General features: G+C 42.1%; 1 protein-coding gene across 5 annotated transcripts in view; it reads right to left on the bottom strand.

Moving 5' to 3' along the window:
* LOC147101762 (serine/threonine-protein kinase Nek6-like) overlaps window positions 1-24,238 on the bottom strand; it is a 334,143-nt gene that overhangs the window by 13,749 nt on the left and 296,156 nt on the right. For 4 of the 5 annotated variants that reach the window (XM_085965669.1, XM_085965668.1, XM_085965666.1 and 1 more), the window contains exon 9: window positions 11,769-11,882. The exons of the other annotated variant lie outside the window; for it this stretch is intronic. In XM_085965669.1, the coding sequence (XP_085821795.1) occupies window positions 11,769-11,882 (114 nt within the window). The remainder of the gene's footprint in view (window positions 1-11,768; window positions 11,883-24,238) is intronic. 5 annotated transcript variants of the gene reach the window in all.

The following is a 24,238-nucleotide window of genomic DNA, read 5'->3' on the forward strand; positions in this document are numbered from 1 at the left end:
AAGGATGTGGTAACAGGGCACTTAGAAAATAATAATAGGATTGGGCAGAGTCAACACGGATTTATGAAAGGGAAATCGTGTTTGACAAATCTGTTGGAGTTTTTTTGAGGTTGTAACTAGCAGAAAAGATAAGGGGGAACCAGTGGATGTGGTGTATTTGGATTTTCAGAAGGCATTCGATAAGGTGCCACACAAGAGGTTATTATACAAAATTAGGGCTCATGGGATTGGGGGTAATATACTGGCATGGATTGAGGATTGGTTAACGGACATAAAACAGAGAGTAGGAATAAACAGGTCATTTTCGGGTTGGCAGGCTGTAACTAGTGGGGTACCACAAGGCTCAGTGCTTGGGCCTCAGCTATTCACAATCTACATCAATGATTTGGATGAGAGGACCAAATGTAATATATCCAAGTTTGCTGATGATACAAAGCTGAGTGGGAATGTAAGTTGTGAGGAGGATGCAAGGAAGCTTCAAGGGGATATAGACAGGCTAAATGATTGGGCAAGAATATGGCAAATGAAATATAATGTGGAGAAATGTGATGTTATCCACTTTGGTAAGAAAAATAGAAAAGCAGAGTATTTTTTAAATGGTGAGAGATTGGGAAATGTTGGTGTTCAGAGGGACCTGGGTGTCCTCATACATGAATCACTGAAAGTTAACATGCAGGTACAGCAAGCAATTAGGAAAGCAAATGGTATGTTGGCCTTTATTACAAGAGGATTTGAGTATAAGAGTAAAGACGTCTTACTGCAATTATATAGGGCCCTGGTGAGACCACACCTGGAGTATTGTGTACAGTTTTGATCTTACCTAAGGAAGGATATACTTGCCATAGAGGGAGTGCAACGAAGGTTCACCAGACTAGTTCCTGGGATGGGGGGATTGTCCTTTGAGGAGAGATTGAGTAGACTAGGCCTATATTCTCTAGAGTTTAGAAGAATGAGGGGTGAACTCATTGAAACATACAACATTCTTACAGGGCTTGACAGGGTAGATGCAGGGAGGATGTTTCCCCTGGCTGGGGAGTCTGGAACCAGGGGTCACAGTCTCAGAATAAAGGGTCGGCCATTTAGGACTGAGATGAGGAGAAATTTCTTTACTCAGAGGGCGGTGAATCTTTGGAATTCTCTACCCCAGAGGGCTGTGGAGGCTCAGTCGTTGAATATATTCAAGACCGAGATCGATAGATTTCTGAATATTAAGGGAATCAAGGGATATGGAGATAGTTCAGGAAAGTGGAGATGAGGTAGAAAATCAGCCATGATCTTATTGAATGGCGGAGCAGACTCGAGGGGCTGAATGGCCGACTCCTGCTCCTATTTCTTACGTTCTTTTCCCCTTTCATCAACAGTGCCAGATTGAATGGATCTGCATTCTACTTAGAGTTACTCACCGAAAATAGCATTCAGTGATGTTACAAAAATTTGGTTCGAATCGTTAACCTGCTTTATTTTATGAGGTGAACATGCAATGGAAGTCATGAATGGTTTCACTTATTCCAATCAATATAACTAGTCCCTGCATGCATAGTACTGTACTATAAAATAGTGAATACACTTCGCTTCCCTACATCAGTGGGTCATCTTATTTAAGTTAAATGGAATTATCTCCTTCATTCTAGTCCGTAGCTCCCGGCAGAATCTCTTCTCCCTGTAGTATCCTGTCTTTTTCTAGCCTGTTTTTTCTGGGGCCTCAGCATATTATTAGCTTCTCCCCTGTAAAAGCTCCGCCCTTCCTTTTACCTCTCTTTTCACAGACATCAAGCAAAGGCTCTTCCGATACAATGAGTGTGAGGTGTTTTTTTTCAATTATCCAGACAAGCTTACAAATGACTTATTGTTTAATCTCTGGATAAAACAACTTCCATTTAGCATATTAACCAACTTTTGTCCAGGAGCCTTGTTTTTGCACTTGTGGGAATACACTTCTGCTTTAAGAGTAACTGTTATTTTCAAATCCTTTCTGTAAAGAAACTGGTCAAAACATCCTGAATTGTGACCGTAAAACATTTAGAGAATGCAGATGTTGAACCCAGCATTGTTCATATGATTTTCTCTGCATTAGCTCTTCGAGTTGGGAGGCTCCTCCTTGAAGGGAGAGGTCGGCTGTGTATCTTTTGGGTCTCTTCTAATGACGGAAGATTAGAACGGAGTCTAGGGCACTGCTGATGATTGACCCGCCAACTTCGATAATGAATGGGACATGGAGGCGTAGACCTGTCACTGGGGTTGACATTCTTCCCACTTGCCTCTAGATAACCCTACAAGTTAATGGCCAAACGGGTAGCTGGATAATAAGTGGGAAGAGCATTGTGCTGGTAAACTGTACAATTTCAGTAGGTTAAACTCGAGCAATGCCCGTGCAGATATTTGGAAATCACAATATGATTATGATTGTTAAACAGTAGGGCAGTTGTGGACTGTTTGCACCTTTGGTGTCGTATTTGACCCCAAGATGAGCTTCCGACCACCTATCCACGCCATTACTAAGACCACCCATTTCCAGCTCTGTAACATTGCCTGACTCCGCCCCTTGCCTCAGCTCATCTGCTGCTGCAACCTTCATCCATGCCTTTTGTTACCTCCAGACTCGACTATTCCAACCCACTCCTGGCCGGCCTCTCATGTTCTACCTTCCAGAGACTTGAAGTCATCCAAAACTCTGCTGCCGTGACCGAACTCGCACCAAGTCCCATTCACCCATCACCCCTGTGCTCGCTGACCTAAATTGGCTTCCAGTTAAGCAACGCCTCAGTTTTAAAGTTCTCATCCTTGTTCAAATCCCTCTATTGCCTCGCCCCTCCCTATTTCTGTAATCACCTCCAGCCCTACAACTCTCCGAGATATTTGCGCTCCTCCAATTCTGGCCTCTTGAGTATTGTGGTGTATGTGCCTTTAAGAGCCCCAGGTGTGCGTAATGCCGGTAATTGCCACTTGGGCTATATAAGCCTGTGTATTGTGTATATCCTTTAGAACCCCCCCCCCCAGACTTGCTTAGTAAATACCTATGAACCAACTCCTGTCTTCAGTGTCTTTATCTACACACGGACACCACAAGTATCCCCAATTTTAATCGCTCCACCATTGGCGGCCGTGCCTTCAGCTGCCAAGGCCCTAAGCGCTGGAATTCCCTCCCTAAACCTCTCGGCCTCTCTACCTCTCTATCCTCCTTTAAGACGCTCCTTAAAACCTATACCTTTCATCTGCCCTAATGGCCCCTGAAATTGCGGTGTCTGTGATGGCGTACACTCAGAGTCCGCCATCGCAATTCCTTTGAAATGCCCAGCAAGTTTTGGATTTCCGCAGGCGCTTGTGCGTGCGCGAAATCCGGCACTTGCGGCCCTGTCAACGTACGCGTTCACAGGCCATCAGCGGGAGCTCCGAAAAAGCAATGGCTGGTGCAGAGTTGGGCTATTTGCCCAGCGACTGGCCAGCAATTGCACATATAAGTCTTATGGTTGATGCAAGCAGGTGTAGGTCGGGCCTGTTTGCATCAGCATATGGGGATATCTAAGGCTTAAATTAAACATTTACATATCCAAAAATTATGTACATACACTGTATTAAATGAGTTTATGCAAATATCGGCCTGGATTACAGTTTTAATGATGTATGAAATTATCAAAAAATTTAATTTTTATTGAGTTTGGTGGAATGAGGTAATTTTGATTAAAATTCCAACTCTGTTAATTGTATAATTTTTACATTTCGGGATTCCATTGCATATCATTAGGGGATTCCTTTCGTAAATGATTGAAATGAAATTCTCCTTTGTCATTGGAAGACCAGGCCTACGTAATCCCAGGTACGATTCCGCACCTCCTGCATCTCTGGGATCCACGGGCCATTACGCTGCCCTCCGCCTCAAGGCCTGAGACGCCAACTTTTTGCAGCCTGGCCGCCAGCAGGTAATTTCGTCATTGTTTCGGGGAGGTCGGAGGCTTACTCCGGAGGTATGCCTCCGACCACAAGTTCTAGCCCATAATCTCCCTATGTTTGCTCCTGTGAAGCGCTTTGGGACGTTTTACTACGTTAAAGGCGCTATATAAATGCAAGTTGCTGTTGTTGTTTATTTCAATGCAATGCTGTCAGGTGGTATTTTAGATTGCATCACCTGGAATTTCCACGGGGGTTCTCCCATTTCTCCAGGGTTTCCACCGATCTTCCACCAAAGTTATGGTGGGAGATTGGGGATTCCCTGTGGAAATTCTATCGCTGTGTGTTTAAGTGAATCTGTATTTACAAATTTATGCAGCATATAGCTTTAAAGCAAGGATGATACCAGAAATGCGAGGGTATACATATCAGGAAAGGATGAATAGGCTGGGTCTCTTTTCTCTTGAAAAAAGGCTGAGGGGTGACTTAATAGAGGTCTTTAAAATTATGAAATGTTTTGATAGAGAGAGAATGTTTCCACTTGTGGGGAAGAGCATAACTAGAGGCCATCAATATAAGATAGTCACCAAGAAATCCAATAGGGAATTCAAAAGAAACTTCTTTACCCAAAGAGTGGGTGAGAATGTGGAACTCGCTACCACAGGGCGTGGTTGAAGTGAATAGTATAGATGCATTTAAGGGGAGGCTAGACAAGCATATGAGGGAGAAGGGAATAGAGGGTTATGCTGATAGATTTAGATGAGGAAAGACGGGAGGAGGCTCGAGTGGAGCATAAACGCCGGCATGGACTGATGGGCCAAATTGCCTGTTTCTATGCCGTATATCCAATGTAATGTAATCCTATGTAAAACGTAGATTAAAAATTACAAAATATAAGAAAGAAAATAATCAAAACCAGTAAATCCAGAGGCAGTGTACAACATGTTATGATAAAATGATTGAAATTGAGTGCTATAAACTGTGCACAGAAGTCAAATAACTGGCAGAAAACAGAAAATATAAACTAAAAATTAAGGAAACGTAAAGGGAAATGTGAAAGCGAGGGAGCAGGTCTGTCAAAAGTCAATGAGAGAACATTTCAAACGAAGGCATGTAAAGAAGAATCTGAGATTATATGAAGCACAGAGATTGCTACTGGTAATCCCCAGTGAGAGTTACACCACAAATGTTATACCTGTTTTGTAAATCCAGACCCTGGGAAGATTGCAAGAAAGATTTATTAATGAGAGGATGGGATCAAAAGTTGTTGAGCAAAAAAAAAATTGCAAATATATTTCCCACAAAACAAGGGGGAAATGAGAAACAGCAAGAAAACGACAGCTTGGAGAAATAAATAACGTCAAATCAGTACAAAACTGGTTTTGAAAATAGAGGAAGAATGTTTAACCATTTAACAAGGCCGTTTTTGTACTGCAACATCTTTTCTGTGAAAGGCTTCAATTTTGCTTTTATTAACCTCATAATGCCTGATCATTTTTAAGGTTCAAAGCAATTCCGGTTTTGAGGTCTTATGCTGTGGGTTAATGTGGTTCCCATGGTAAGTATATGCTTCTTAAAAGCATTAGAGATAGAAATATGGGGATAGATTTTCATGTGTCCAATTACATATTCGTATCCTATGTAAGATAAGAATATCACTTGGAATAACAGAGAACCCTTTTTAGATTACCTCAGCTACTGGATCTATCTCGTACCTCCAAGGGATTTTTCTTGTCTTTGAAAGACACCAAAGCAACACTAACACTAGACCTTATTTTACACTTTAAATGCCAAACAAGTTTATTGAACAGTAAATGAACAAGTGAATAATAGTGGACACATAACGTATACTATGCTAGCTTCTTGTACAGATTGAGCGGCCCAAATCCGGAGTTCCAGAATCCGGACTCTGGGACGATTGTTGGCAGGGGTCCGGAATCCGCAAAATGTTCCGGAACCCGGGTACCCTGAGGGAGGCTTACCAAAAACTGGAAATAGCACAACCTGGGCCCAGGTATTTCCGGACTCGGCACGTGTTTCTGATGTCCGAAGTCTGGAAATATCACAACCTGGGCTCGGGCGTTTCCGGACTTCGGACATCAGAAACACGTTCCGAAGTCCGGAAAAACAGAAAACTGGCTCGGCCTCTGTCCCGGGTTGCCAGATTCGGGACGCTCAACCTGTATAGTACAAAATAAAAAATAGCTCATGATTGTAGCGCTGAAACTATTTCCTCACCAACTACAGAAATTGTTTGGCATATCTTTTTCTTTCAAGAGGTTCCTGTCAAACAACCTCTTTTTGAAGATTCCAGGTCAGACTTACTGATTTGAAAAGCGCAGACCAGCAAATAACCAGAGCTAAACAGTAATTTAAATAACTGTTTGCTAAATTCAAAAAGTTGCAAATCAGAAACATATCTAATCACACAGCAAGATTTGTATGAGAACTGAGTGACTTGGCTCCTCCCTCAAGCCAGCTGTTCAGTGATGAACCAAATCATCATTGTAACATCCGATCAGACGTAACTGTGAGTGAAGTTGTTTTTTAATCTCTGATGTACTGTGATAGTAACTTTCAGGACTGCGATTGATAGACTTTTGTTAGGCAAGTGGATTAAGGGATATGGAACAAAGCTGGGTAAATAGTTGAGCTACAGATCAGCCATGATCTAATTGAATGGCTGAGCCAGCTTAACGGGCTGAATGGCCTCCTCCTGTACTAATGTCCTGATATTCTTATATCCTATATCTCTTGCTATAAAACCCAGTATTCCTTAAAAAAAAATTGTGGCCTGATTCACTTGAAATACTGTTTTTATTGTTTTATGAACCTGAATTCCCCCAAATCCCTCTGCTCTTCCACATCACCCAACATTCCCCCTTTAAAGGGTAATTATTACTTTTTTTTAAACCAAACATTTACTACTCCATCTGCCACATTTCTTCCTTTTCTTCATCTTATCTTATAGCTCCCTTTGGTTCTCAGAATTATTTACTATGCCTCCTATTTTAGCATAATCTGCAATTTTGGACAGCACTCCCTTTAGCTCTGAATCGGAAATCATTGATATACACAGTGAACAAGAGCCCTAACAGACCCCTGTGGGACAGCCGTACCCACTACCAACCATTCTGAGAAACTGCCCTTAAGTCCTACTCTCTGTTTCCTCCCTTCTAATCCATGTTGTTACCCTTGCCCGAGTCTCATATCCAGTTTTGGGGGCTGCGCGGCCCATTCAAAGTACCGCACGTGCGCGGTTTTTCGATTTAAAAGCCGGCAAGGTGGCTGCGCGGGATCCCTGGAGCGCCACGCAGCTTACGGGGCACATTGCTCATACCCTTTAATCTTCTCTAATGATCTCCTGTGTGGTTCCTTGTTAAAGACTTTCTGAAAGTTCATGTACACCAGGTCAACTGCATTCTCCCCATCTAGCACATCTGCCCTCAAAGAAACTGAGACTATTTCCAACAGGGCAGCGAAGGCCAAGAGGAGATTTATAGAGGTTTTTAAAATGAAGAGTTTTGATAGTGAAAGGGGTCAAGGGGTCCAAAGTTTAAAAGTTCCACTAAGAGAGAGCGGAGAGAGTTTAGGAGAAATTTCTCTATGCAGTTGGGCCGAATGGCCCCCTTCTGTGCTGTAAACTTCTATGGTTCTATGGCTAAGATAAGAATACTGAAGTTAATAACAGTGACAGATTGGATGAAGCTTTCTTGAGAATTCTCATTTTTCTACCAATATTTCCAGTCATGCTGGTCATTTGGGATCTAAATACCAAACCAAGAGGTTGAAGGAACTTGGCTGAAGTATTGGGGCCAACAATGTACAGGGACTGAATTAAAATCAGTTCAGACATAGCCATCCACGTAGGCACTCGAGCTGTAAGTAGGTGTTTTAATTCAGCTCCATCACACTTTCAAGCTGAGTAACTCCAGATGATATCTTACTGTTTAAAATTAAACTATATATAAAAATCAACAGGAATAAATAAAAGAATGTTAAATTAAGTCATGGTTCTTTGTAATGTTGAATATTTTTAAAGGGATAGTCATAGCTTTTTAAGATCAAATTTAATTGAAGCTAATTAAGATAAGAAGGCCAACAGGTTCACTGAATAAACAGGTTTTATCATCAGTTGTTTGAATTCCTTAGGACTAATTAAGAATATAGCATCACTTTTGAAGCTGAAAGAGATCTTTCAGGACAATTTAGAAATTGGCATTACTACAGTCTCCAACATCATTAAACTTGGAAGTTTCATGGTGGTTCTTCCAATCTTCTGCTGTAACTTCAGCAGAAGAACTGTGATACCCTGGTGAAACAGCATGAACCTCCGATCTTGGTGATACCCTGGTGAAACAATATAAACCTCTGATCTTGGTGATACCCTGGTGAAACAGCATGAACCTCCGATCTTGGTGATACCCTGGTGAAACAATATAAACCTCCGATCTTCTCCCACAGTTATGGCGGGAGATCGGAATACCCTTGTGGAAATTCTATCTCTTAGTGTTTAATGTTTAAAAAACCAAATATATTTAATAATCAATTCACTGTGAAATATTTAATTTTATTTATTGTCAATTCTCCCCATTTCTCTTCTGTACTGAAGGTGTTTCAACAGGGTGTTCAACGGTGGGAGCGTCACAGACCTCCCTGGTCCTGTCATCACCCGACATCCACAGTTATACATTTCAGTCCCCATTTTAAAGTCATACATTCTGTTGTTATTTTTATATTATACTTTGATGTAATATTATTTATACCTAAATAGCAAAAGGTACAATTTGGGAAGCAAAGTAGGGTTGGTTGGAGCATAGGACTTTCAGTGGTGTATGCTGAGGAACTGGGAGAGGCAAAACTCAGGTGCTCCAGCACCACCATTGGCAGGAGGGTGTAATTACAGCCTGACAAATTTACATAGACATTTTCCCAAACACTGCTGTATGCATTCCTACCAACAAACAATAGAAGGAAGAATGGGCAGTAAAATGTATTGTACAAAATGTACACTCACATCACTTCAATGTATAGACAATTTAGTCTGTTTATCATCAGTGAAATAATGTTTTATCACAGAGGACTGTATGACCTTTGTCTTGTAGCCTTGAACCTGCCCAGCGTTGTTAAATAGACTGTTGTATTTCTAACGTGGCAGGATCAGTAACCTGTGGCCATACTGGTCCTGGCCTTGGTCCTGGAGCAGTCCCACTCTCAGATAATTACATTTGGATTTTGCAGCCACCTTTCTTCTCTGCTACAACTTATTTGACCTCCTGCTGACTCGGTTGGTTCCAATGTACACAGTGTTGAACTACAAAATTGCAGGGTTGATGGATAACAGAGTTCGTGAACGGGGTCACAGCAGTTCAAGGGAGACAAGACTAAACAAGTCCCATTGGGCAACTAGCCTCAGCGGTTATTCAAAAAAACTTCATTTAAGAAAAGAAGGTGACGGTCAAGGCCCACAGCACAGGACATCACCAAAATTGGAAAGAGTAAAAGACATGAGGTAAATCAGAAAGTAGTGATTAGGTGACAGTGAGGTTTGATTTAAAAAGCCTGAAGATTGTAAAAGGAAAGAAATACTGAGGGAAGTAAAGTTTTGCACAGTTTTGAAGTTGTAAGAAAGAATGAGGTAGAGTAGGAGACTGTGCGATGAGCCGTTATTTCAACACAGGGAGGAGGAAGAGCTTATGTGCCAGCCATCCACATTGGATACAATCAGGTTTGGGTGCCCAGTCAGTGTTGCTGTGCTTAGTTGGACGCCCCTCCGGCGCCATTCCTACCTGAGTCCTACTGGACATGTAAGGATTCAGTCTGCTGTTACTGCAGGCTGGAATTCTTGGCCGAAAGAGAAGAATGCAGAAGCAAGGGCAAAGGGTGGGAGGAGGGAAGAACTCGGGAGCTCCACTTTGAGGAGGGGAGAAAAGGGCAATCTCAAGCATATAACTGGGGTTCAGTTTATCTATTCCTTTATAATCTGGTCTAACTAGTATTAGCTGTTCTTTCCTTGTTTTCAATATGATGGGCATTAATTTCAGATAAGCTCTCTCCCCAGAGAATAGTGGACCTGTGGAACAGGCTGCCGGCTCGTGCAGTCAACACTGATTCGTTGACCTGCTTCTGGCTGAGGCGGAGATCACTTCGTACAAGAGATACCTTTCCTCTAATGTAAACACGGCCTCTGTGATCTCCTAGACTGCTTTTCCATCACCTAAGGGGGCTGGATTTCTATCTTTTTTCACATCTTCCAGGGGATGACATGGCTCCGGGTGGGCTGGAGAATGTATGTATTGTGATGTATAAGGTATCAAAACTGCATAGGACAGGCCGGAAAGACCCGTCTTTTCCTGTCTTGTTATTTTTGTCTGTTCATAAGTTATATTCATACAAGCTCAACAGGATGTGTTTTAAAATTATTTGTATTGCACTGTTTTGGGACCTTGGACAAATAACGATAGGAACTGAGTGAGATCGGTGCTAAGCACTCTGCCTTCAGCCCCAAACACTGAACTGTGTAGGACTGTATTATTAGTCGATACAGATCTCTATCGAAGAAAAATCTAAAACTTGCCATAAGGAAACATTATCCTTTCCATAAGTTTTTATATTCATATGTTGACAATGATAGAAATGATCAAACATCATTTCGTACTATATCTCCCATGGTGCATCCATCTGTGTGAGTGTGTAGAAACACAAGATTAGATTAGTATGGAATCGTACAGTTCCCCTTTCACAGTTTGGTTCTTTGAGTTTTATTTCAGTAATCATTTTCTAATAAGCCCCCTACAATTCCATTTGCAAGCACAATTCTATAACTTGGATTTGAGTGATCTTAAATTGAACATGAAAAGGATTGGTTATATTTTTAAACTGAAATGTGGATAAATGTGAGGTTATCCACTTTGGTGGCAAAAACAGGAAGGCAGATTATTATTTGAATGGCAATAGATTGGGAGAAGGGGAAGTGCAAAGAGACCTGGGTGTTCTTGTGCACCAGTCGCTGAAGGTAAGCATGCAGGTGCAGCAGGCGGTTAAGAAGGCAAATGGTATGTTGGCCTTCGTAGCAAGAGGGTTCGAGTACAGGAACAAGGATGTCTTGCTGCAGTTGTACAGGGCCTTAGTGAGACCGCACCTTGAGTATTGTGTGCAGTTTTGGTCGCCTTATCTGAGGAAGGACGTTCTTGCCATGGAAGGAGTGCAGCAAAGATTCACCAGGCTGATACCTGGGATGGCAGGAATGACGTATGAGGAGAGATTGGGTCGATTGGGCTTGTACTCACTGGAGTTTAGAAGATTGAGAGGGGAATCTCATCGAAACCTATAAAATTCTGTCAGGCCTGGACAGACTAGATGCAGGAAGGATGTTTCCGATGGCAGGGGAGTCCAGAACCAGGGGTCATAGTCTAAGGATAAGGGGTAAGCCATTTAGGACTGAGATGAGGAATTTCTTCACCCAGAGAGTGGTGAACCTGTGGAATTCTCTGCCACAGAGGGCGGTGGAGGCCAGTTCATTAAATATATTCAAGAAGGAGTTGGATATATTTCTTAAGGCTAAAGGGATATGGGGAGAAGGCAGGGACAGGGTACTGAATTTGGATGGCCAGCCATGATCTCATTGAATGGCGGAGCAGGCTCGAGGGGCCGAATGGCCTACTCCTGCTCCTATCTTCTATGTTTCTATGATCCAGTTTTTAAATATTGCTCATATCTTGTTCTGAATGGAAATCTGACACATGGCTCAGCCTTTGTTCCACATCTGAAGTCTGACAATCTGTTAGCACTGTTGCAATCACTGCATTCAAATACATTTCCCAAATGTTGATTGTCTCCATTGCCAAACACTTCTTTGATCATCAGCTCAGTTGAGCACTTACCTTTTCAGAATAGTGCTCTGCTGGAAGAGGTGGGTAGTCACATTGTTCTATCTTTTTACAGAGAGAAAAGAGATTCATTTTATCTCCATAAAAGGGACTCTGGAGCGCGGCCATCTGAGATAGGAAGGAAGCAGAACGATGAATAATTTCAGACGATTACTTTTAGACAGGTCTTGCATTGTATTTTTCGTATCTGAAAAGTACTCGTGGATTTATTTTCTGTTGCAGTGAATCTCCATGTCATGAACATTATAGTTGTAAATGTTTACACACATCAGACAGACTTACAGGCATGGAATTTCCTGTGTATAAAAGCTTGAGGAAACTCGAGCGCAGCGGTGTTATGCACATAATTACATTACGCCTGAATTTCCTCTTTCACAACCGTCTATTGATCCTTGCACTCGGACGCACCTCGATTCATTAAAGTGACTCCATTCCTACACTAACGAGCCGTGCAAGCAAATTTCCTGCAATTATTGCTGGTTCACAAAGGGTGTAAAACAATGCCCAGAATTTTAGACGCAGCAGGAGGCAATTATTTTTCTGGTGTTTTATTACGATTTTCGCGATTTAAAAAAAAAATTATCTTCACTATATTTTCTGGGTTTTTTATGGCATCAGTATGAGTTACATTAAAAATTCCATGATTGCATGTTCTTAAACATGCCATGCCTAATGTATATGAATGGTGCTTAGACGGATTGAAATTTTAATTTTTATACTTAAAAAAGGAATATATAGTGCAAGTTCCACGCTTTCCTTGGGTCTCGAATCATTTATGCTGATTTCCGCTTGCTTGTGCCAATTTTTACGTTCCGGTGTATGCGAATAGATTGGCAGGAAATTTAAGCGTAAATTGACATCTGCAAAATATGAGCACGAAAGGGTGTAATTTTGGGCGTAACTTCCCAATTACAGGAAACTTTCTGGTATCCGGCACTGACGGGACCGAGTTGGTGCCATCCCATCAAAACTGCCGTATAAACCAGCGCTAATGTTAAAACGTACAGAGCTTTTCAGCTCCGTGTGAATCAACAAACCCTGTTGCTTAGCAACAGCTTCAAAACAGTCGGCTGCAGCTCCAAGCGTCTCTAGCTGAAGCTGTTGCTTAGCTACAGACCTTGCAGAGCCTGACTGAGGAAAAAAAAGCAACGAGAAGTAAAAAAACTTACAGGAAACGGCTCCTGAATTTTGCCGGTAGATAGAGCTTTCCGGACTTTTAACCTCTGGTTAAACGAAAGTTTCCTGCACATCCCTGCAGGAAATTCTACCCCAGTGACTGTCCGCAGATATAACAAAAAGCCACAAGTTTAAACTTAGTCCATTTATAGGTAGCAGGATATTGGGCCGTATTTTCTGATCGGAGGCTTCCAGCGTGCGGAAGCCACCGATCTGGAAAAAATCTACACACTTACCCGAGGGCTCCCGAGGTGCGTATAGTTCCGATGCTGGGCCTCTCGAACTCCAAGTGTGCAGGGCCCACGTATCCAAGGGGCGCAGGCGGTTCACAAGCGTCCCTGGGATCACGTGGGAAGTCAATCAAAGAAGGGAATCTCCCTTCATACACTTGACAGATAGACCTGTCAAATATATGAATGTAGATCACCCCAAAAACACTTCAAAACACTAAATACATTTTTTTAATGAGTTGAAATTACAATGAATATTTGAAACAAAAATTTAATTTTTTGAAAAAAATTAAAGTTTTTTACGGGGCTAAAAATAAACTTACTTTTTAAAGTATTTTTAAATGATAAATGACTGAAATGTTTTTTATTTTTTTTACTTTTTTCAACTCTTATCCTGGTAAAAGCAGGCCTTACGCTTTTACCAGGCGTAAGATTTCTAAGGGTTTTCTGCGGGCGGAGGGTCTCCAGAAAGCAGAACTATCCGCCCGCAGGGCAGGCGTCCAATCCGTCAAGAGCATTCTTGACAGATCGGAAATGCCGGTTTTTAGTGCATGCGCTGTGCAGGCCTGAAACCGACATTTCCGATGCCCCTACGGGTGGGTACACAGCACGTACACACCCATAAGGATCGGAATATCCGGGCCAATGTTTGAACCTGGAGTCCTGATATCTCCATATGTTTCTGGCACAGAAACACTTCACATGGGAACCATGACTTACTCCTTTTTAAAAGCTTACTAGAGGCGTTGCTATGCTCTGAAGGGAGAAAAACAAATCAACCTAGCTTATTATCCCTGTTTAGGTCGTCATTCAAAATTGAGTATCATACAGTACATAGTTTTGAAATTTTCACTGCAGTTGAGGAATGTAGTGGTAATTTACTATCCACTGGGTTATAGGAGTGATTGAAAATGTCATATAATGCTTAAAAGAATGAGGTGGATTATTATAGATTGGAGGTCATTTATGTAACGCAAAAGATAATAGCATACATTATAGTCTGAAAACTGTAATCAATAGAGTCTGTTCTTCATGCATAATATATTATATACATACACGCACACACTTCATTTGGATATTTTACAGTATATAGGTAAGAAAGGTTCCTATATACAATGAAAGAAATAAAGGTTATAAGGAGCTTCTCTGATGGCACAGTAAGTAGAGGAACCACCCAGTGTAGCACTACACCATACAAACCAGGAACAAGCTCTAGTCTCTGCAGAATTTGCTTATCTGAGTTGGGACACTACTGTTGCCCTCAGTGTATCAATACTAGGGAGGACAAAAATCAGCCAGGGTTCTCATTTACCATCCATTGACCCTTGCTGAAAAGTGCACAAAAATGAATGTTAGGTTAGAACAGGAGTAGCCTCGATTTCCATGCCTTCCATGGTCCAATAGCTTTCCATGGGAAGAACGGTTACTTGGGTGAGGGGCAAGAAGGCTGCCTGCTTCCCATGGAACCATAAGGCACTAAGAATCAGTGCCTTCCAGAGAGATGGAGGGAAAATTGGACGTCCCGCTTTGGTCTTCTGACTTCCAGCTGCCGCCAACCAACCATGGGCAGTACAAGGCCCAGCGCAGCCATTTCAAAGGCTATATAAGGAATCCTCAGCTGTTCTCAGGGAAAGCTGTATGGAGCTTTTGGAGGCATTTTTTCTTGCAGTTGCTTGTGAGTTTTTTGACCTTCAAGGATTTTAAAGTGTTTGTAGTCACAATTGTAGGTTCTGAATTGTTAAGGGCTAATTGCGGGCACCAACTAATGGGTGTGTCTAAGAGTTCTCTATCAGACTGTTCAAGGAGTGAGATCTCACCAGGGCCGGAAGTTTTTCCCTTCTGTCCAGCAGTCCACACTCCCGCCCCCCATCACTCCACCCTCTGCCCCACCCAACTTTAATAAAATCAGATGTAACATTGCACTATTATTCCTTATTTTACTTTCTCACTAGGGGTTTGCTTCTGCAGGGACTAAAATAGCCATCAAAAATGCTGCTGCCTCAAGCACGATGTCCATCAGCCACAGCCCCGATTCAACTCTTAAATTAATCTTCTCCATACTTGCTACAGTTGGTAATAACTCTGCCGGCTGAGATTTAGCCATCATAAGCAATAATTGTATTGATTACATGGACTTTTGCCATTCACAGAGTTGAAAACAGCTGCCGTCACAAACAGAAAGCCAGCCAGACCTGCCCCAAACATCAACATGTATAGCATGTTCATTTGTTAACTGAAACTGCAGGTGCACTGACAGCGAACACGAGTACTGGCACTTTGTGTACGAGTCTTTGGAACTATCTGCATTAAGCAGAAGCAGATCACAGAAAAAAAGATGAACTTAACATAAATGACCATTTCTGAATCTAGTTATTCATCCCACGTTCTGTTCACTTACCTCACAGTATGTCCTATAACAATTATACTGTGTGACTCAGGTAATGTCAGTGAGTTGCTTCAATAACAATGATTTATATGTCAGACTAACCACAATCTTCAGTCAAATACGGGGTAAAAAATCATAATAGAGAATGTACCAAGGGATCACACAGGCTTAAAGTAAAACTTAGAAATGCGTGGATCACTATTTGATGGTCCTTAAGCAATATTAGTGAAATTTTATTTAGAAATCTAGTTCTACGTCGACAGGTAGTCATAGCTGGAAACAGCAGTCTTCAGTGTTAAAAATAATAGTGAGAGGCAGATACAGTCCTGAGAATGGGAGGGAAAGATAGGGATTTAGTGGATTTGGAGATAGTCTAACTTGCACTTTTTGCACGTAGGGGCTGATTTCATGCCTCCCCCCTCCCCAAGCCCCTTGTGCACAATGCGCTGTGTCTGTCCAGGCTGAGACACCTAACTGTGATGGTCTGGGCACAGTTACATCCCCAGTGCAGGCCAGCCCTTTGGGAGGACCTTGTGTCAGGATTTGAGGGTGAAAACAGGAGTGCAGCTGCAGGCTTCTGATGTCCACAGCTGTGGGTCTGGCTACTGGCCTCGGGGCCTTCTAGCTGGCATATCCGGTTATAAAATTTAACGCAGAAAAGTGCGAAGTGATACATTTTGGTAGAAAGAATGAAGAGAGGAAATATAAACTAAAGGGTACAATCCTAAAGGGGGTGCATGAACAGAGACCTGGGGATATATGTGCACAAATCGTTGAAGGTGGCAGGGCAGGTCGAGAAAGCAGTTAAAAGTGCATACGGGATCCTGGGCTTCATGAATAGAGGCATAGAGTACAAAAGCGTGAAAATTAGGATGAACCTGTATACAACACTGATTCAGCCTCAATTCTGGGCGCCGCACTTTAGGAAGGATGTGAAGACCTTAGGGAGGGTGCAGAAAAGATTTACGAGAATGATTCCAGGGATGAGGGACTTCAGTTACGTGGATAGATGGGAGAAGCTGGGGTTGTTCTCCTTAGAGCAGAGAAGATTGAGCGGAGATTTGATAGAGGTGTTCAAAATCATGAGGGATCTGGACAGAGTAGATAGAGAGAAACTGATCCCATTGGCAGAAGGGTCGAAAACCAGAGCTCACAGATTTAAGGTGATTGGCAGAAGAACCAAAGGCGACATAAGAAAAAACTTTTATACGCAGCGAGTGGTTAGGATCTAGAATGCACTGCCTGAAAGGGTGGTGGAGGCAGACTCAATCACGGCTTTCCAAAAGGGAGTTGGATAAGTACCTGAAGGGAAAAAAATTGCAAGGATACGGGGAAAGGGCGGGGGAGTGGGACTAGCTGAAGTGCTCTTGCAGAGAGCCAGCACAGGCTCGACGGGCTGAATGGCCGCCTTCCGTGCTGTAACCATTCTATGATTCTAAAGCTCCAGTGTCCAGCTTCTATATAACTCCCACCATAGAATTCCCATATTCGCCATATAGCATTCCCCAAATGGAGTCTCCTAAAACTCCCAGGAAGAATTTTTAGCATGATCATTGACAGAACTTTTAAAGTCACATATAGAGATTCAATAAAGTATTCGCTATACTGATACTCCAAATCGCTTGCAGACAAAAGCTTTCAGGTCTCTCCCATAGAGATTCTAGAAAAGTCCTTGATCAAATTAATTATAGTACAGCAATTGGTGAAATGATGGAAATGTGAAGTAAGATACTGCAGACCGATTTCTCGTTTCTGGCTAGGGGAGTCAACGGATATGGGGATCGGGCGGTAAAGTGGAGTTGAGGTCGAAGATCAGCCATGATCTTATTGAATGGCGGAGCAGGCTCGAGGGGCCGTATGGCCTACTCCTGCTACTAATTCTTATGTTAACTAAATATTTGATTCAGAGTATTAACTACATGTGTGGTGTGGGGTATATAACATTTGAGTGGCACTGCGCATCAGTGAAGTGCTATATGAGCAATATGAGGTAAGGTATTAACTATCAGTAGTGGGGTTTATTAACCGCTTGCATAGCGTATTTTGTCAGTTTTCTCCTTGGATGTGAGAAAAGATGTCCATTTTGTGAAGCCTGAGTCTTCTTACATCTTGTTTGGAGGTATCTACACCTCATGCCAACTGAGATATGGAATATCATTACTGCTAAAAGTACGGTTGAAAGAAAAAAAAATAAAGAACTTGCATTTATACGTTCCAAAGCACTTTACAGTCACTAAGGTACTTTTGAAATGTAGTCACTGTTGGAATGTAGAAAACACGGCAGCCAATTTACACACATAAGGTCCCACAAAGCAATGAAATAAATGATCAGCACATCTGGCTTCGGTGTTGGTTGAAGGATAAATGTTGGCTAGGACACCAGGAGAACTCCCCTGTTCTTCTTCAAATAGTGCCATGAGATCTTTTACATCCACCTGAGAGGGCAGGTTTAACGTTTCATCCAAAAGACAGCACCTCCGACAGTGCAGCACTCCCTCAGTACTGGAGTGGGACTTGAGCACGTGACCTCCAGACTCTCAGGTGAGAGTGCTACCACTGAGCCAAGCCTGAAACCTATAGTGCAACCCATTCGCTGTTCACCCTGTTTCCTGGCTGGAGGAAGTAATGTGTGGAGACTAATGGATAAGGATAATGCATGGAAGGTGCAAAAAGTAGAAATACAGTCATGTTTGCCATATAAATGTAATGAATTCCAAAATAAGAAAGTCACCATTATTTGTACATTTTAGTTTCTCTGTAATTAAAAATGTTATTGAACCAATTGGATGGAACGTCCTAACTCTTTCCATGGTCATTCACAAACTCTTGTTGCAAATTACAGTTATGGACTTGGTTCTTTCCAACTGGTATGAGTAATCCAGGTGTTGTTTCAATGCATCCATCGGAAGTACAGCATCTGGCACTGTGACGAGTTCAGACTTTGGAACTCCTTGACTGATTCTAAAAATAATTGCTAAAAGCACTGCTGCATTTACATACCGAGGAGCCAACAGTACTAATGGGGGTCTATCTTCAGGAGCCAAGATTCAGCTGTATGCAGGCTCAGTAAGCAAGAGGTATGTCATCGCAGCAGGCAGCCCACACAGTGCCCCAGCTGCTTATTAATCCATAATGTGATTCAAGTGCTTCTTGTCACTCTCACTCACTGTCACATACAGAGCCATATAATGGAATAATACCTCACTCTAATGAATCACCACTGGATAATTGTTGATATTATCTACTCTGTTTAGAGTGTTCATGCAAACTGCTTGCTCAGACCTGTGACACCTCTCATCTTATGATTTTTTTTTTGCATGGCAGTTGAAGTTGATGTAACTTACTGTTTTTAATAAGGTATTATTTGATAATTGCTTTGACCTTTCACCCCAGGATGTGTCTTTTGCTCATTAGCATGCACTGCAAGTGCCAGCCAAAGGGTGCTGCTGTCTTGCTGCTGACAGTCGCTGCCACCTCATGTCAGTGCTCAAAGACGGCCACAGTCTCTGCTATCGCTTTGCAAATGATAAGTAGCACTGACAGAAAATTAGCTGTATGGTAATGAGCATGTTCTTTAACCCTTCAAGCATGCTGCGTGTAAAGAGCTCGACTGCCCTTAGGCATTTAATGCACACAGCTGGCTGACTCTTAAGCTTAAGATTAGCACAAATTTGGTTTAAAGCGACAGAGTTCCATTTTCTATGGGAGATGGCTGAAATTTAACCCTTTCACCACTTATTCCCTTAAGAGCAGGAGGTTATTTATATTTAAGAATCGTGGGAGCTTTCTTTTTGAAGCCCAACGTAACATGACAACGTTTTTGAGTAATGATGGGATGTTTGGTGGCTTGCATATTTCTCCAGTGTTGCTGTAATATTTAGCATTACAAATTTAGAGAGAATTATTTTCCCAGATGTTATACACGTCCCTTGAAAGGTGCAAAGGGAATTCAGTACTTCAACTGCAAACCACCTTGTCATAATATTTAAGGTGTTTGAAATTGTTGTACACCTTTTTATTGCAGTAATGTGCGTTGTGACGGCCTCAATTCAAAATCAGCTGAGTAAGGCAGAGATTGCTGTAACTGTTAGACAGGATGGTTGCTTGGAGAAGTTCAGCTTTCAGATTTGGAGATGTTGAAGTCCAAAATTGGGATGATAATGCCTGGGTACAAGTGGGGGGAAGCCTCAACTAGATCACCAAATATGTCACATGCCAGCCCCAGTCCTCTAACTCCAGTCCTCCAAGAGCCAGAATACTTCAGTATAAACTATCGTGCGTGTATCGGCCTCAATACCAGGCTGTTTCCACAGAGGATTGGACATTAGCTCAACATAAGGGTTAAGATGTATGCCACTAACCCCAGATCACCATGATTTAGGCACAGACCCAACACTAGCCCAGGTATTGGACAGTACCTGGTTCCTTTCCTACATTACAACAGTGACTACATTTCAAAAGTATTTCATTGGGTGTGAAAGGTGCTATATAAATGCAAGTCTTTCATTCTTTTCTTTCATATCCCGTGTTATAAAAAATATTTTATTATTGAAAGTACTCCCATCAGCAGATTAACATTGCCCTTTAAAGGGCAATGTATAATGTTTGGCAAAGATTTTTTTGTTGTGAGGGAGAAGAGCTACAAGAGCTGTACATTATCATCACAATGTTGTCATGTGTAAGTGATGTGATGATGGGACCAAATCTGCTTCGACCTTCTGGCACACTCTGGCCACCACTCAAGCTGGGAGTTCCCTGTCAGCCACTTAAGGGGGGGAACACTTTGCCCGCCCCTTACAAAGCCAGTGATGCAGAGTGGGCAGAGCTGAGGGCATGACTAGGGCAAGGACTCCGTATAATGGGCGTTCTGGCTTCTCAAACCTCAGTGGAACCCAGTATGAGATTGGAGGCAGGTATACCCAGTGAGATGAGGCCTACAGGCCTCCAGTTTTAAAAACATTTTTAGTATTGAAGAGGATCAATACATCATTTCTCCAGTGGAGGTAAGTGGACACCCTGCCTTTGCCCCTGCCCCCGGTTGGCAGAAAGCATTGGAGTTCCCAGCAGCATTGGTGTGTCAGGTCCGTCTATATTGGCGCAGGTGCCCACCAACTACAGGCAGATGAGGTGTCCTTCCACTCACCCACCATACTCTGCCGGGGTCAGTGTTGGAGGGCACAATTCCAGCGTAACTGCCTGGATCGTGGCCCCCTACAAGTCCGAGGCTAATGTGCTTAAGCGTGATTTGTGTCATTTGGTTTGACGTTTGTAAACGAGAGGAAAAAGACTCAACAAATATTTTTTCATGAATACAAGATCCTTTTTAAAAAAATAAAAAAAAACAAGAGAAGGCTTGAATATGTGTGAAATTGACCTGAAATGGATAAGTACCACGTACTGCTGGAATCAAAATACTAGAACTTGAAATGCAACTAAGATGCATTCTCAGTTTAAACATTACATGACAGCATCTGAACTGTGGTTTATCAAAATTATTTACGTTGTGATTTTTTTTTAACAAGCTAAGCCTCTTAATATTGGAAAGATTTGATTTAGATTTTTATAATTTCAGTCTACACCAGGCCAAAGGGGAAAAAGGGATATATGTTCCTTGAAACTCCTTTGTGCCTCATATTGCCTGGACAAAATAACATGGTAAAGACTGACAATGTGCAGGAGATACATCTGTGGGGTGCGTAATTGTATTTCACTGAGGACAGCTTCATAGTGACTGCTGTGACATGACACAGAATACATTCAGGAAATAAATTCATTTAGCACAGTAATACCTGTAAGTATTATGTGAGTTGCAAAGCAGGTCTATGAGAATTTCAATGCCTGTGACAAGAAATGGCTTATATTAACACTGATTATTGGTCCATGTACATGCATGCACTCAGTGCCAATCTGTGTAAAAGGTTTCATTTATTTTAAGGAAGAAATCTTTCAGGCTCAGATTGATTCCTTTTACCCTCCCACTGAAAAGCTGCTGCTCCACGATTGGTTTAGGCTGAGGATCTTGGGAATGGTGTGTATCTGTAGCGGCTGCTAATGATGATCAAAGTTATTGTGTATCTGTAGCGGCTGCTAATGATGATCAAAGTTATTGTGACAAAGTGGTCACCCCCTCCCAGGTGGTTGTGCAGCACACGGTGAGCATTTGAACCGAGCTAAGCTCCAAGTTGTCCGCTGGTTTCCCCTTGATGTTGTGTGGGTGTTTCTGTGTTCTTCTCATACCTCTGCTCTGAAATGTAAATGGCTTCATTGCCTCGCAAGACACCACCAAGATTTCTTTGGTCAGCTGAATGTTTGACAAAAACAGAAGCCATCACCATGCTTACAGGTTTCTTAACCAAACCAAACTACTGAGGAATCCTTCCCGTGCAAGCGGAGGAGATGTAACACCTGCCCCTATACCTCCCCCCTCCCCACTGTCCAGGGCCCCAAACACCCCTTCCAGGTGAAACAGCGATTTACTTGTACTTCTCGCAATCTAGTATACTGTATTCGCTGCTCACGATGCGGTCTCCTCTACATTGGGGAGACCAAACGCAGATTGGGTGACCGCTTTGCGGAACACCTCCGTTCAGTCCGTAAGGGTGACCCCGAGCTTCCGGTCGCCTGTCATTTCAATTCACCGCTCCATTCCCACTCGGACCTCACCGTCCTTGGCCTCTTGTACTGTTCCACGGAAGCTCAACGTAAACTCGAGGAACAGCACCTCATCTTCCGATTAGGCAGTCTGCAGCCTTCCGGTCTCAATATCGAGTTCAACAATTTCAGATCATAACCTCGGCCCCTATTTCATTTTCACTTATATTTTTCCACTCCTTTCCTTTCCCCCCCCCCTTTCCTTTTGTTTCTCTCTCACACCTGGCAGCTATCTTTTGCCCTGCCAGTACACTTTACACCTAATCACAGCCTATTACCATCTCGTCTAGCTTCTAATCTCTTTTACTTCTTTTGGTTCTTTTATTCTTTTGTCCGATCGCAGCCCTGCCTTCGATCTAGTTCCTTTTCTCTCCAGTTTTGAAGAAGGGTCAAACCCGAAACGTCAACTCAAATTTCTCTCCACGGATGTTGCCTGACTTGCTGAGTTTTTCCAGCATTTTCTGTTGTTACTGAGGAATCCAATTAAGTTAAGATTCTATTTGCCTAATATGGAGTGCGCAACCTCTCTCCATAGGGACACATCTTACTTGCTTAAACCCAGGACACGGGTACTGGTTGGCCAGACCCAAAGCTTGGCGATTCCTAAGTGTGCATACAGATACTGCTGGAGTTCAATTAGCTCAAACCGTCCAGTTTATCAGTATTTAAGACTCCTTAAAACCTGCCGCTTTTACCAAGCTTTTAGTAATCCCTCCCAATATCCCTTTCATTGGCTGGTGTCAATTTTTATCTAATTATTCTTCTGTGAAGCACGGTGGGATGTTTTCTATATTAAAGGTGTTATAGAATTGCAAGTTGTTGATGGGACTAGAGCTTCATAAAATGATACCCTTGCTATTGTTATGAAATGATTGCTATTGTTTTTATTCTGTTTGGTTTATTGGAACAGTTGGATAAAGGGAACATTGGGCTGTGACTAAAGTGCTCCTATTAAAAGGCTTTCACTGGATTAACACCTTTTATAATGAGTATCGAACTATTAAATGAGTCTGTTGCAGAGAATGAATTTAATGATTTATAATTGTATCATATGAAGAATTACATATCAACCTTCTGGGTTTGTTTGGCATCTTGTAAAAACAATAGCCTACGGTTAAGGGACGCATTCTTTCTATTTTAATGACCCGCAGATACACAAGACTCACATTTTATGTCAAGAGCCCAACAAAATGCTAGTGGAGATTTCGGCTTTGTAATTACAAGCCAAGCATTGCAAGTGAGGCTTGGGACTCTGGGGTGCAGCATCCCAGCACAAAGCCTCAGTGCCCTGGTCAATTAAAGAGCTGGAAAATGCAGCATTCTCGGATTTATAAAGAGTGAACTGTATTCCACCTCACCACGCAACCAGATTTTCCCCTGCCTACCTCTGGATTGCTGTTCGAGGTAGAACTCTCACAATTACTTGCAGTTGGGGATGGACCCTATACAGGAAGAGATCAGAAATTATGAATATTGATCATTTAAAGTTTTACAGTGTGGTAGTGAGGGATACAGGACGGTGCCAGTGAAGTCCAGACTTTGAGAGAGGCCGAGGCCTTCAAGTAAAAACTTTAATGAAGGTAGTTAAAGAGACAAACACAATTCAATGTAATCATCCTATTGTGAAATATGTAATTTAAAACATATTAATGCAGGCATTAACTATTTATTTAAAATGGGTTAATGTCTTTGCTAAAATAACAGACAAAAGAATCTCATACAAATGTGTTAAGTGCTCATCTGCAATTATTAGCAACACATTTCTAGGCTACTGTGTGGAACATGACCACAATACAAACTATGGCATCAAAAGCGCAACAATACATTAAACGGTTGGGGGAGGGCGGTAGATATTTAGCAGCACAGTTCAGATTTTAAACCTTTAAGCATTCGAATATTAATAACGGATCCATTACATGTCAGAGTTTGCTTCTAACTTAAGAATTGTAAACAAATTAATGTATGCAACATCCATTTTCAATTTTTTAAAATCATTCCAACAATTGCAAGATACCTAAGCC

The sequence above is a fragment of the Somniosus microcephalus genome, chromosome 23, assembly GCF_052327205.1.
Source record: "Somniosus microcephalus isolate GS21.2 chromosome 23, FLI_Smic_1.0, whole genome shotgun sequence".
NCBI lineage: Eukaryota > Metazoa > Chordata > Chondrichthyes > Squaliformes > Somniosidae > Somniosus > Somniosus microcephalus.